This window comes from Brienomyrus brachyistius, chromosome 10 (assembly GCF_023856365.1).
Source record: "Brienomyrus brachyistius isolate T26 chromosome 10, BBRACH_0.4, whole genome shotgun sequence".
In the NCBI taxonomy this organism is placed as follows: Eukaryota; Metazoa; Chordata; class Actinopteri; order Osteoglossiformes; family Mormyridae; genus Brienomyrus; species Brienomyrus brachyistius.
Genome location: NC_064542.1, coordinates 12163596 through 12179257, shown reverse-complemented (window position 1 = coordinate 12179257; position 15662 = coordinate 12163596). Strand labels below are relative to the sequence as shown.

Sequence of the window (15662 nt, the reverse complement as noted above, 5' to 3'; positions counted from 1 at the left end):
CATTGGGGATAACCACTGACACCAAGAGTGGTTACAGAACATGGGCTGGGTTCACAATAGGTCACCAGGGGCCAATTAGATTTTTTATGTCTGTCACATGGAGAGAATTAAGTGCAGCCACTAGGAGGTGCTATCACTGTTATGGTATAAGTTCATTTATGAGTCATCCGACAAATCTCGCTCATTGGTCTCCATGTTACATGGCTATAAATTAATTAAGGAATTAAGTAATTACCATTGCAACTGAGACAGTCAAATAAGAGACTGTATTGGACTACTTTACAGTACAAAATTTGTGTTAGAAATTGTGACTTTGTCTGCTATTTGAGTCTATTTCTCAGATTATCAACATGCGTTGTTAATTTGCATTTTTTTAAGATATTGTGAGACGCTTCAGTCCTTTTTTTTTAGTTTAGCTTTTTCCCCTCTCAGTTAAACATTAGCCGATCCCTGGCAGATGTAGCTGATTGTGGCAATAACAACAACACATAATATTCAAACTTTAAACATGAGTCGCACACAGAAAAAGTCCTGCTCATGTTCTACTGCAGTTGAGGAATATCGCATTTCAGTGTACAAAATGTTCCACTGCAGTTCAGGAATATCGCATTTCAGTGTACGAATTTGAGGGACGACAGCTGGTTAATCGGACAGGCCCACAAGGGCACCCTAGTTATTTGCCTGTTAAAAATTAAAAGATTGCTGCTTTTATAGCAGAAATTGCCCCAGAAGTTGATTGGCATTCCTTGGCCGACCCATGAAGCACCCAAGACAGGTTAAAGCACTTAAATCAATCCGAATGTTCGAGAAACAATTTTCCTCTCTTTGCTGACATCGTCCACTTAAGAGGCCAGTGCCTTCTGAATCACTGCTCCTTTGATTTATTCCTGTTGGAGGCTTCGTTCTGCTGGTAGCTGATTAAAGCCATTCTGTAAAAATCAATCCCCCTCTCATCCTGGGGAAGGTAAACTGAAGGCTTTTTTTCTGATTTCCTTCTTGGCTTTGGAACAATGATCCAGCGCGCCTGTCGCATTTAAAGGCCGTTGACGGATTCTTGGCCCGGAAGGGGCACGGCATTCAGGTATGGAGATGCAAAACCATCAAAGGGATGCTGGAATCTTTGGTGCTGGGGCTCGCAAACCTCTTTCTCAGCATCCTAAGATATTCCATATACGGTAAAAGTTCTCGTATCCGGCAGCTTCTGCACCTAGGCAGTGCTGGGTAGTGGAGTTTTTCAGATGGTTGAATGTTAATCTTGAAAAACATATTTCTTACACTTACGTTGTTTTATACACACTCACACCAATCAAGTCAGAAATGATACTAAATATCGTAAACGATGCAAAATATCAGAAATAATACAGTTAGTGTCGTTCCGTAGGCATGTGCAGGAGCTAACGCATGTACTGCACAATGCTTTAATTTGTTCTTTTTAGTTTAGTAAAAAATTTTTCATTGAATTTTAGAATTGTGCTGGTTACTTAAATGCCGGATACGAGAGCTTTTACTGTATCTATTCAATTCCACTTTGAGGTGACATGCTTAAGCTAATCAACCAATGTTCAACCCATGCATCTTCCATACTCTCTTATCCAGAACAGACAACCGGTCCATCTGAAGGGCAGAGGCTCCAGGCATTTTAGTGCAGGGTTCCCCAGTACCGGTCCTGAAAGGCCAGTCTGCAGCACAGTCTGCAGTTTTCCCTGCTCAAACACACCTACTAAATGTGGCAATTAGCTGGTGGGCTAAATAAGGTATGTTTGAGCAGGGAAATCTGCAGACTGCAGACTTGCACTCCAGGACCGGAATTAGGGAACCCTAACTTAGAGGCAACAAATCATGTAACTGCATGTCTCTGGACTGCAGAAGAAAACCAGGGTCCCAAGAGGAGACCCACACCAACAATGGGAGAGAATACATACTGCATAGAAACAAAGCAGGTGGGATTCAAACCCCCAACCCTGGAGGTGTGAGACTACAGCATTACGCACTGAGCCTCCATCAACTAACCTTGGCAGTCAAAGATGTGATGAATCAGTTGTGCTGGAGGTGGAACATGACAAGGATCAGGAACGAACATGGAATCTCGAGGTGATGCTTGGAAACCGCTGCCTTAAAAAGGCTCTGAGTGCCAGGATCAAGGGGCAGCCCATTCATTTGGCGGAAATAGAAAACGGGTCCTTTTCCCATTGCTCCGTGAAACCGCCCTAGAGCGAGAACGGCACCACGTGTCCACCCGGTCCCAGCGATCCGATTCGGGTCTGCACATGATGCCCGTTCACGCTTTAAAGGGCGCCAGGCGTGGAGAGTCTATTTTTACCCCGTCCGAAAAATTTTGCACAAAAATAACCCTTATCCCAGTTTCTGGAAGTTCTACGACCCCTTCCAAATCTCCTGCTAACGCACAGCACAGAGTGCCACAGTGTGTCCTCCACGCCAGCTGGGTGATTCCTGCAGTTATATAGTTTCCTATCATTAATGTAAAAATGTGAGGGAGGAACGTGTCTATGTTTTTTGGAAGCTTTCTGACGTCCTGCACTTCTCGGTCAACCCGTTTGGGCTTCTGCAGTGACTTCCAGGCTGGATAAGCTCCAGGCTCCGGGTCAAGGTCTCCCTCACGTCCTCGTACGGCTCTCAAGCACCGCCCCTGAAGTTATATAGATTTAATGTTGTTTACACTTCTCTTGCCGACACAGCTGGGAGTATTTACGGGGTGGTTCAGGTTGCCTCGCTCTTGGGTATGACGGCATCTTGCCAGGGAATCATTTTGGACGCAAGTCCAGACCCTGATCTTCAGGGTCACTGCAGCCCACTGCCCTCATGAAGCTGAACCAGAGTCACGCCCTTCATCACAACACCCCTGCTGCCCCGGTTCCGCTCCAGTACAGGCAACTCGTTTCATGGTCCGGGAACATGGCCGCATTTGGACTGGGTTCTCCTTTCTTGTACTCGTAACAGATCCAGCACTGTCTGGATTACTCTATGGGTGGTCCGGGGCGATCACGGGGACACCGGATTCCTAGGGCAGCTGGCAGGGATGAGGCGTGAGAAGACGTCTCCCTTTCTTACTGAATCAGGGCCAATTTTTTTTTTAATCCAGATCTGGAATTGAATCAGATTCACACCAGCTTACAGTAATAAAATAATAAACTCTGCATGTATGATTTTTCTTGACTGGCGTAATACCTTTATCTAAACAATATTGGTGGACTAGAGGAAAATTACTGCATTAAAAAGGCTTTTTTCATGAACACGGTTTTTGAAATAATAGGCTTTATTTCTGTTTGTTTATTTGTCGCTTGTCTGCATGTAGCTAAACCGCTGCTTAAATATTGATACGGCTGGATATTCCCCTCCATCTCCTGAGTTGAATCTGCATTTCAGCACAAACTGGGTCCCCCGACAAGCTATGGAGTCAGATTCAAATCCCCCTTTAATCGAGTCAATCAGCGCCACGTTTCTGTAGACAAACAGGAGAGAGTTGGGTCTGGAACCTAGTGCCATGGTAAGTAACGAGGTATAATGCCGATACAGTTTTTTTTTGGCTTCGGCAGTCTTAATTGGGTCAACAAGGGATCTGGAGGAGAAAGAGAGACAAGCAAGGATGGTCCAAAAGGAATTAGAAACAGTCAGTAAATATATCACAGCAGGTTGGCTACTGTTTAGGGATGAGGACCATTTCGAGGTAAAAAAAAAAGAAAAGAAACATACTAGGGGAGAGTGGTGTTCAGCTTAACACATTCGGATGCTGTGCATGTGATCAGAAGGTTGTTGGTTCCAATCCCCCCAGGTTGGCACCCCCAATTGCTCCAGGGACTGACTAACCCTGCTTTCTCATAAACATAGTTCATCCATTAAATAAATGTAAAACAAAACGTGAAAAAGTCATGGCCGCCTGAGGCAACATTCTTATCGGCATCGGAACAGCATTCTTTCGCAGGGACCCCGTACCACTCGACGCCTGCCGGGGTCCTGCTGCCTTGCCCGTGATAAATGCGGAGAGACAGTGTTAAGAAGGAGACCAGGCTCGTGGATCCGCTGTCTCAGCGGCTCCCCAAGGCCCGATTCCCACTTACATGCCCGACCGGGCGGCGTGGACCAAATCCGGCTCCCAAAGTCAGCTCACACCTCAATGGCAGGGAGATGGAGGCGAGTCTCCCACCATCCCACCTAAACATTGTCCTGCTGTTTTTGTAGAAGCCTCACTCGCTCTGAGAACACGCTTGTATTTCATGAATTCCGACACCGGATTTCCCTTCCTGTACCACAGCGCTGCCAGTCACCGCCGCTCGGAGATTCCCGAACTCCTGCTGAATTGTCGGTGAAGTTTCCCCCCCCAGTTAATTCCGCTGATGATCACTGCGCCTCCTCCCGCCCTTTTTACCGCTTCAGGCTCTCTTATTCTCTTCCTCTTTTTATATTTCTCTATGGGACCAGCACTAATTTGAGGACGTCTGAGCGCCCGCTCCCTCGCCCCGGCGGTCGGCAGAGACCTCGTGCTGTGCAATCGGCACTGAGGCTCCGCGTTTCTGCGGCGGTTCCCCGCCGACACTGGGAAGCGGGCCGGATTGATCTCGCCGCGTGAGAGACTCTTCAAAGCTTGTACGGTACAGCTGCCTCCTTTTGTTGACAAACAAACAATCGCTGCGAAGCGCCGGCGCCAGCATAACACGAATACCGCTAGCAGAGATTAAACACGATCCTCAAAACATAAAACTGACTACAGAAATCTGGGTGGGGGACAGAGCTGACTGGCTGATACATTACTAAAATCCTCATATCTTGAATTTGCGTAAGGATAGCCTGTAGGGACTAAAGATTGTTTCACATTATTTTCAGAATTCAGAGATGATATTTTTTACAACCATACTGTTAAGCAAGTAATAGGCCGACATATAGCTCTTTACTATCAAGACCTCACCTTGGTGGAAGACATTATGCTGTAATGAAATTTATTTGAACCAAATTAAGATTCTGTCTGTATAGCCTTGATAACTAAATGCCTTTGCTCTTTACGTTGTGAGCAGCTCTGGAGGAAATGTGTGCTGGAAACTAGCATGCCGCATGCAGCGTGTCGCCATACCCATGCAGCGTGTCTGCGTGCTAACGTCTGCATGTTAGTACCTGGGATATTTAAATAGCCTTTTGGGGCTTAAATTCCTGCCATTTCTTAATGCAATACATGCTGTGTTCATGTATGCATTAATATAAACTCTGTTAATACAAACTGGTAATACGTGCAGGTTTAATTCACGGTGTTTTTTATACACGCTACAAGCGGTATAAATGGTCCCGTGGGCTGAGGCATGTCGAGTGCAGACGTCGGTCTAAAGAACGCTGGTCTCTTCTGTAACCGACCCGTTCCTGGTTTTTCCAGCCTCTGGGTCAGCCTTGCGATCATGCCTCGTGGCTGAAACCTACGATGGTCTAACGGAGGAGGACGTCATCAAAGGGAGACGAAACGCATCAAACTGCGTCCGTGAAGGAGCTTTACATCCCATAGTGTGTCTGTACCCCTCAGGGAAATATGCAGGGTGTCAGGGGGCAGCACGAGCCTTTACATGTGCTCTGACGGTCGAACGTCGAAAAGATTTCCACCGTGATTCATACGACATCATATCACATCAAAAATGTAGTCATTGCCTGGCTTGCGTACAATGACTGAATGATTATTATTATTGATATTATTATTATACATTTATTTATTTATTTATTGTTTCTGATTGGTGGTGTTGATTAATTATGGCTTTATTAATTATTTCATTTATCTGGTCCATAAATGAAAGGCCAGTCCTGGTCCATTTCGGTGTATCGTTCACACCGGTTTATAACTCTTCTTTTCTGTGTCATGACACACTGCCGCAGTTAGTCAGTAATGCCGTCCCTCAAATCATCTGTTGTGATTTAGCCGCCGGCCGGTGAGTGAACGTCTGACATCTCAAGACATGTGGTTCTTATTAATTTTCATATTGCTGCCAACTCTGTGCTATCTGGCCCGCCACAGATTCTGTCAGAGCACGGAGATGACGTGCAGGAACAGTCATTGTGCAGGGTGTCATTGCGGTTTATGTCTTTATGGACCAGACTAATATAAAATCCAATCCTGAGAATCTAGTTTTAGAACTTAACCTATAATATCTTTCCTAGTTAACTGGTTAAAAATCTGATGCCGAATGTCAATAGGAAAGGTGGCATTAGTGCTAAATTAAATCAGCTTCCCAAGTAAACCACAAAGTTTGTTTGCTGGAACGTGATTGGCTCCTGGATGCCTGGCAGCTACTGTGCTTCTGTCCAATTGGATCCTTGGGGCCGACCTCACTTACCTTTGAAATTGGGCCTGATCCGTGCGTCGTATCCCGAAACCTTGCCCATCAGCTTGTCCAGGAACTCGGAGGGGGGCATCGGGGTGACGGCCTTCCTCGCTGCCGCTTCTTTTGATGCCGCCAGGCTTGAGGAACAGGTGGGGAGGGGAGAGAGTGAGAGAGAGAAAGAGAGCGGAAAACTATGAGGCGAACGAGTGCGATTGGCTGAGAGTGAACTGCGAAGTATCGGCACGAAAAAAAACGTGCTCGTAATGTTAATATCTTGCTATCAGTGATTGTTTTTGGCGAACTTTATTAGCAAAAGATAGTGTTTTTTAACCCTATACACATTAACAGACACGCCATCTTCCAAGTTACGTGCTCCATTAGACAGAGTGCAGGGAGGCCAGCCAGCTTGCCCGCCCTCTCGTGTGTGCTGATCCGAGAAAGAGTGTGTCAAAAGGTTGCCACGCTTCATTAGAAATAGGTGCAGCTCCAAACTGTGCGGGTTACTACAAAGTCACAGCAGGTTATGCCAGTAACCAGCTGTGCCAGATGTTCATCATTCATTCACCTTCTATGTTGCCTGTTCTATACAGGTTCACACACCTGAAACCAGGCAGGAATTGAACCCTGGACTCCAAAGGTCTATGCGAACTACAACACCGCTGTGCAAGCCCCGTTCTTTTGTAAATATAATTATTATTAAAAGGACACTCTTCTGAATTAAATAAGTGTGAAAACCAGTTGTCTGTCCATGGCCTTGAGGCACTGAAAGGAACAATCTGTGCAAAGAGTGGGTGTATCTGCGAGGAGCCAACAGCAGCTCCGGGGTAAACAGAAACGCGTCCGCCAGATAGCCAAGGCCACACGGGCTGAACGCTGCACTGGAAGCCTCAGAAAGGTTACGTGAAACCTTATGGCATGCAAACGGCACCCAGGAGCTATGGAAAGAACCTCACGTGTGATTTCATGAACACACTCTGCAGGGAACTCTGGGAAATCAGGCGAGTTGTGGCACTGCGGTGGACAGCTGTTTGTCCAACGTTGATAGTAATCATTAGAAATAATTAGTAATCCTAATCTATTTTGAAATCCCTGCATATACAAACATCATTTGCATGTTTCTACATATTTTTAAATTGATTTAAAATAGATTAATATAAATCTGATATACATGCAGATTGTTGAAGTGTATTATGACCTTTCCATATTTTTCTGAAATTCGATCCAATCTGATCAATGCTCTGGGGTCAGTTTAACGCATGAATGATCATTAAATAACCATCCTAACAAACAGTATTGCCAATGAACTGGCCGTCCAAACAGATAGATGTGGATAGATTTTGAAGCAGTCATAACTACAAAGTACAAATTCACCTTTATTTTCCATATTATTAATTATGAAAAATACATTGTCAAAATTTCAATCCATTTATTAAACAATCTTTACTTAACTACTAAGGTACTGTATCTGTTTTGTGTTCCAGTTCCCTTATTCACAGAAAATCGTTTAACTTTATTTTGTTGTGTATTTTTGGTGTGATTTACACCTGCATCTTTATCTATCCATGTGCATGCATGTGATTGAAATAAATTTTAATTCATTCATTCCTTCATCACCCTGACTGTAAAAATGTAGAAATTCACAAACTACATATCTTATCTGGAATATAATACTGACATAATCTCTTCATACTTTTCCAATACAAAGACCCTCCATCTAACTGCTAAAAGGGAGAAAGATTAACCAGTAATTTACCATGAGAAGCTGCATCACAGTAAATTCTTAAACAATCAGTTAACAAAATGAAACTAATGTCAGTTTACCTATTTGTCACCGGTGGCTCCATTCACTGTCACTACCCAAGTGTAAAGACTTCATTACACTTCAGTGATGATATTCATTTGGCTGACCAAAAGCAGGTACATTATTATGAATGGGGCACTCTAACTAGATTTAAGAGTCTTCATTAGATCAGAACGATTACTGGCTGGAGAATGATGCTTAGCACACCAACCTAGACAGCGAGTGACAGGAGTGTGGAAATCCCATCTGCTGTACAGAAAACATTATCATGCATGGCTAGTAATGGTCAAATATGTTGGTTAGTGCAGCGGATTAGCATCTCACAACAAGTTCTCATTTGCTGTCTCCTTGCACTGACATCCAGTGGTGGAACATGCCAGGCATAACAACAAACTCCCGTAACAGCTTTTGTACAGCAATAATTGAGGTCTGATCATGAAGCCAATGACCGTGGGAAACGGTGTGTTATTTGTATTTGTTTATATAGGTTTCAGGCTTTGTGGGACCTCGAGAATGAATGATGTTTGACCTCATTGTCAAATCAGGCAGGAACCGAGTGACGTAGGGCGACACAGTCATGCACTCCTCTCCGAGGAGCACACCCAGCGAAGAGGAGTAACGAAGAGGGACATCTCCGCTTTTTCTTATTCTATTCCAGCAACATGATGACAAAATTACTGGAAAACAAACACGAGTCACGCTGCAGGGAGTATTTCTTGGGAAGAATCACGTTTAAAAAGCTAAACAGAAAAATGATTCTTTCCAGCCTCTCGGACATTTCTCAACCTACTTCCGCTCCTGGCATCTCCAGACATCTTAAAATGACAAGGACTAGAAGGCTGTTCTGGAGATCTGCTGAGAACCACTGTTACTCCCAAGAAATAAGCGATGAAACATCAGAGGCAGTGAGATTTTGCTGTGACAGGAGCCTCCGAAGCCGTTTGAATTTCACACAGCTCGTCGCAATCGAAGTCAGCAGCGTCCACAACCGTCAGTATGCCAGGCTGCAGCTAAGACCCAAAGGCGCTACAACAAGTAGTCAACAGGTAATATCTGTTGCATTTTCAGCTATAAATTACCATGTAAAAAGCCAAGAGATTTGTATACTTTATGGGCAATAATCAGGAAGTTCCTCATTATCCCAGAGCCTCTCAAGACGGGGAATTTCGCTGTCAGCGCTTTTCATGATACTGTACAGCTAAGCACACCTTTGCCGCATGAATGACTGTTGGAGAGTCACCTGTGCTTCCCATCTACACAGCTGAATAGTTACTGTACCTGCGCCAGTCAGTCAAAGGTACGACCACAGATAGCTTCGTCAGAACCGAATCAGCTGCTTCTCATCCACGGGCTAAATCTCCATGAGGCCTGCTTTCCCAAATCTTCATGTTAGGATCTAGATTTTTATTCCATGAATAGGCCTGGATTGCACTTGATATGAAAATGACGGATCCTCGATTCTGATGCCTTCCTTGGTTTTGTGCCCCAAATCCAGACATTCATTCCATGTTTGTTTATCCCAGCTGTCTAGTGGCTTGGAAAAAGTACATGAACACTGGGTACAACTGTTGCGTTCCCTTTAGTAAAAACAAATGCTCCCAGTAGGAAATTAAATTGAATCGAGGGCTGTTTGACAGAAATGCAAGTCCAGTTACGTCACAACAGTAAGCAGAAGGAGAGATCATTAGCGAAAGAGCTGCATTTGTACCAAAATGTACCTCACTCCAATCGATAATGCATTACAATCTCTTAGTCCCTGGCAATGCCATTGGCTTGAATGGATGAACTGGTGGGAGGGGTGTGTTGGGGGGGAGTATCACGGACGACAGTACATGTCTCCTTTCATGCACATGATTCTGACAAGGTTTTCCCGAGGTCGCCTGCCCCCCTACCCCTTGTTTCCCTGAGAATCGGGCTGGACCTGCGACAGACTATAAGTGATGGAGGCCTGTTTCCCGGCTGGTACGCAGCGAGATCAGCAGTGCTGAATTAACACTCCGGGTTTCTGCTGCGTACTGTACACCATGCTGCTGCGAAGCTACGAGGGCGACCCCCCCCCCCCTGCCCCCCTCCTTCCCGGCCATCTGGGAATTTCAGGTGAAACGAAACGCACGTCAGTGGAAATGCGTGTATCCTCTCATTCAAGGTTACTTATACAGTTTCGGCTGTAAAGGTGGAAAATCGGCAGAATGCTGTGGTTAAGCGCTAAATTCACTATATATGCGCCACGCAGCAAATTGTAGGGCAGTCAGCTGAAATCCTGCACCTTCCATCGCAAAATCTGAGAAATGTGCAAGGTGTGAAAATAATTGCAATCACTTCATCCGCACACGTAATTCACCTAAAACAACTGACCTGTCACCTAATATAAGGTGGTCTAAGACAAATCAAAGGTATGAAGCATGCAGCTACTATTACAAAAAAATCTATAGTCATATTTACATTTATGTTGTCATGATGTAACATTTATGACCGGAGCGATAAAGGATTCATAGGAGGAGTGATTTGTAAACTGAATCACCTGCCATACACCCCAGCCCCCCCCCCCGTTACCGACACGCCACACAGACCCCAAACCCCAGACACAAAGACGCACCTTTGCCCTGAGTATAATCAGGGCAGCAAGTAGCAAAAACATGGGTTAATTTAATGTATCCGTCAGATAATATCAGATCCACAACTAGCTGTACTTCCACTAGAACTAATACTGTACACACTTAACAGTGTGATCATAATTAACCTTGGAAATGTCTAAAGCAAAATGAAAGCCTATATGCAAACGGTTTGTATTCAAGAATATGTACTTAGTAAATGCCCAAGTAAAACGAAAACACATTTTCTCAGTTAGCCTTAACTGCAAAATCATTAAGGTGATTTTACAGTTTTATGTTCATATGTTTATTAGGGGAAATTATTTTCCTTCTAACACCATCGAAATATTTTTACATTATATTTAATTAAAATATAATCGGAAAACCGTTTCACGGAACTGAGTTGTAAATCTGCGCCACACTAAATAAAAAAGTCAGAGAGCGATTCCTTTAGTAAAAATGAAACGCCGGGATTAGGGGTCACCCCTCGGCTCTTGTTTCATGAATAAACATGAAACAAAAAAATAAAGTCCGACAGCACTGGATGCGTATTAATCACAGGGATGGTCACTGACAGGGTGATCAATACTTATAAATCTGCATTTGCAATGAGGCCCGAGTCTGGGTAGAGGAGCTTTGCTATATCAATTAAGGCGATTTGCAGCGTTCAGCACACTGTCTGCAATATCATGATTCGACTTCATTAACTAAACGACAGGGATGCGCAATCATTACTGCCAGATTAAATCTAAAGGAAGCAACTAAAAGCTAAGATCGTGTTTATCTTTAATTCGATTTCATCTCAATTCCTTCAATATGGAGGAACAACTGTTTTATTTTATGAAAATACGGCCGCGTTAATCGGCGCTCGTTCAGTCTTACGGACCAAAACCTTAAACCGCCAGGAAGAAGTTAGCGCTGCTTTTATTCGACATGCAAACATGCATTTGATACTCAAACAGACTTGGGGGTACACTTATGTCAGTTTCGCAATTTTGCCCCCAGCTCACTGATTTTATGCACAATAAAAGTGAACTGGTGAGGTTTTTAACGAGCACTGCAGGTGATTTCGGTTAATTTGGATCGGCTATTCCCGCGCAAATCCGCACATCATTAAAGTCCTTTATACAGTACAAAAGAACCAAATCCGCTTCCAAGCGCTGTGTCACCTGTACTGTGCATCATATGACTGGCAAGACTCACTTACAGCCTGTCGCGATTCTGTTAAGTAGGTGTTAATTTAGTGAAGGTGCTGGTGACCGTCGATTTGCCACCTAAACCGATAATTTGAAACCCCGCAGGGGACGGTTTGGTAATATATTAGACAGGAGAATAAAATCCATACAGCGCCAACAGTATGAATAATAATAATTTTACAATAACCTAATGATAATATAAAAAACTGATATATACATTGGTGAATGCATTTTATAATTAAGAAAATACAACAGTATTTATTTTCTTTATATTCTAACGAAGCCTGTTGATTGCAATGCCGGGTCTCCTGAATTTTTTTTTTTCGCCCAGCTACCACTAGTGGTCGTTGTTTGTCCCCGAGATCGATGTCGTACTCGGCAATGCAGTTAGTGAGTTAATGCAACTAATCGCTTTCCCTCAGCAAAGGGATCATAACAATAGTTAATTGTTGAAATAAGGCCGTCCACAGCAGACATCCATCTTCACTTAACACAACTTATGTTTTAATCCTTCCACGTTACTTTGTTTCCTAATATACTGGAATCATAGCTGATAAGAATTCTGAGACAATCCGTGGGTAAAAAAAATAAATAACATTAATGCATAGGGTTTCAAAATTAAATTATGCCAAACCAAAAAAATACTTACCTAAAAAAAACTATAGTTTCCCACAAATAGATCCCAAGCACATTAAATCGGTACATTTTTGCCAGCGATGAAAGAATTGTAGTAGTTCGTGTGCTACAATGATGTTCACAGATGAAATAAAATCCTCTTTGGGGGTTTCGCACTTCAAGGATGAGAAAATCTTCCGTTTCTTCTTTCAGTTTTAAGCCCGTACAAACCACGGAATGCTTTTCACGACCAGAAGTGGCGAGGACATCCTTTTCCCGGGACCACAGACATTGCTTTGCACACCTTTAACTGGGACGCTCGTTTTAGGACCATGGATAGAGACAGCAGCTTCTCACTAAAACGCACGTTTCAACGGTGCACGAACAAAACCTTACGGTTTAACAGACTTCTCCCATACGATCCATGGCATTCTTTATTTTGATTTAGTAGCACTGGGATTTTTTTTTTTGTCAAGAGACAAGTGTGTTACGTTGCAACGCCGATCTGCATATACATTTAGGTATAGACGGAAACAGCTCTTACATTAAAGAAATCCCAAAGTATATACATACGCGACGATGTTTGTTCTACAAGATTTTTCCTTTGTCTTTTTTATTTACATCCCAAGGAAAGCAGCGTCGCTCCAAAGTCCCGCATAGTTGTAGACGCCCGTTGGCTTCTCACTAACGTCGGTCTGCAGACAGCCTTATTCTCTGCGCGTTCATCCCCCCGGACCGGATTTTTATTTAAGCATGGAGCAAGCTCCATCGTCTGGGACAGTTTGTGGGACACGGCCGCCTTTCGGGATCATACTCCTCGGATCCTCATGATGGGCTGCAAAATCTTCCCAGCTCACGGTCCCGCGATCTGATTTCCATTGCATACAGAAGGCTGGCCTGGGGATGTAGGGGGGAGGGGGGAGAGAGAAAAGCACACACACACACACACATACACACGCAGCTGTCCCCGCTGTATTTCTTTACTGCAGTCATTTACTAAACTCAAAAAGCGCTTCACCTTTTCATCTCACGCCCATACGCCTCGTCCATTGGCCTGCGCCAACGGATGGCGAGCCCTCCTATTGGAGACACGTATTGTCATGTTTCGAGATTATATAGCGCCATGTAGCCTAACCGAGCGGCGGTTTGATCGATTTTAACCCCGATGCTCGGGAAACCGCATGTTGCCATGTGAAGCCGCCGCCAGCGGCCGCTCTGCACGGCCAGCATACGTGTAGTTAAAAGGAATTACGGCATTTACTATTAAGAATTGTTACACACTTCACGGGATCGCTGTAACATCACAGTCAAATTAACTGATTTTCAACGAGCGGCTGTTTGTTTCAGAAAAAGTATGCATAAGATTATAAAAACTGAGAAAGCAGCTTGATTGTGGTAATAATAATATTATTGTTTAAAATACTATAATTATGGTCTACAAAAACCACAATAATAATAATAATAGTTACAATAACTATTATGCTCGTTCACCATCTGTAATTAATGTGGCTAATCATAATATTATCAATAACAATAGTAATAACACGAAAGAAAAGGAAACCTTAACAAGTCACACTGAATTGGTTTTTGGATGGCGTGTAGTTCACGTTTGTTTTATTGAGGAACAGTGAGATTACATCTGTTCCCGTGTAGGTGAATCGCCAGGCAGCGCAGCGATGCTCCAACAGAACCTTGAAGTTGATCGGGATGCCGGTTTGTTCCATGATGGAAGGGGATGAGACTGGCGATAGATAAACTGAACTCACCCTCAGGACGCCACTCTGCCTCTGCGTGGTGCCCGATGTTTTGTAATATATGAAGGACGTATCCGGCGCAACAGTTTTATTATATGCAGTGGGTAATAACACAAATGCAACGATGTGAGTAGGAAAATGACAAAATATAATCATATCGCCCAGCCGGAATATTATTAGGGGCGCTATCTTAAGAAAAATAACCCCCTACGGCGCGTTTTATTAAGAATAACCCCGAAGATGTTTTGTAACTATGGTTCATTTGCCACTATTTATGTAAAGAATACTGTATAGGCGGGGGAGGGGGGGGGGGGGGTGGATCTAAGGTACCATAGGGCATAAGGCTGGGGAGATGCACACACATATAATATGTGTTTGTGTTATTCGTATTTCATATATGCATATATAATAGAAATATACAGTCAGTAGGACTCTTTCTTCTTAAATACCAGAATAAACCTTTGCCTGGATTATACCTGCCACTCAAATGGCATTACACCTGGATCCCACCTTTCAGCTTGAGGGATGATGTCATGCTTTGACCTCACCCGTCCAGAATGTCCCTCATGCACTCGAGTGATTCTGATGCTGGTTGTCAAGTTGCAGGGATGAGAACCAGCATGTCCAAATCCCAGGCCGTGCTTCTCTCTCGCTCCATTCAGGTCTGTTTTCAGTGAGGAAGCCAGGGGTGGTGGTCCGACCGTCTCTTAAGGACGGCTCCTGGGGAAGACCCAGGACACGGTGGCGGGATTATGTATGTGGCGGTGCCTGGGGCCACAGAAGAAGCTAGACTGGAGTCTGTGGTTATGGAAAATGAGATCTGCTGTGTTTCTCAAAACCAAGAACACAAAGACCCTACCTGTGGGCTTAGCAAGACCGGTCTTGTTAACTTGCCTTCCAAGAACGAACTTGAGCTGCAATGAATCATGAGATTGGTCTCTTTCAGCAAGGATGAAACAGATGTATCCTTGATGTTTGGGTCAAGGCAAGAATGACATTCAGGTATTTTTACTGTCCTCTGTGGTTCTTATCTTGAGTATGGCAACCGATCTTTGCCAATGGAAGACGATGTCAAGTATGCATATTGAGAAGCAATTCAGATGAGGTGAGGTGCACGTTCACAATGCTCCTCTTTCACTCGTGCTTGTGATCCTTCCAGCTCCTTAAAATGTTCATGCCATTTACAGAGAGCAAACTACATAACAAGCATGTAACAGGCAGCAGGTGATGCCCGGTTGTCATCACTGTCTGACAGCGGGAGAATTCAGGGGCCCCCAGCAGCACCACTTACCGCCAACGCGACTCTGGTGACATTGTGTATTTTTGCGATGACCCCAATAAAACAGCTGATTAAAAATGAAGCAAACTAATAAATTAAAGAGGAAGACAGTCAG

General features: G+C 44.0%; 1 protein-coding gene across 3 annotated transcripts in view; it reads right to left on the bottom strand.

The window, feature by feature from the left end:
• glra1 (glycine receptor, alpha 1) overlaps nt 1-13377 on the bottom strand; it is a 50839-nt gene extending 37462 nt beyond the window's left edge. For 2 of the 3 annotated variants that reach the window (XM_049028875.1, XM_049028876.1), the window contains exons 1-2: nt 12549-13377; nt 6324-6448 (exon numbers count right to left, since the gene is read on the bottom strand). In XM_049028875.1, coding sequence (XP_048884832.1) covers nt 6324-6448; nt 12549-12604 — 181 coding nt within the window. In that variant the 5' untranslated portion in view covers nt 12605-13377. Of the gene's footprint in view, nt 1-2010; nt 2387-6323; nt 6449-12548 lie in introns of those variants that run through there. The other variant, XM_049028877.1, reaches the window with a different exon arrangement.
• Between the last annotated feature and the right edge of the window lie 2285 nt (nt 13378-15662).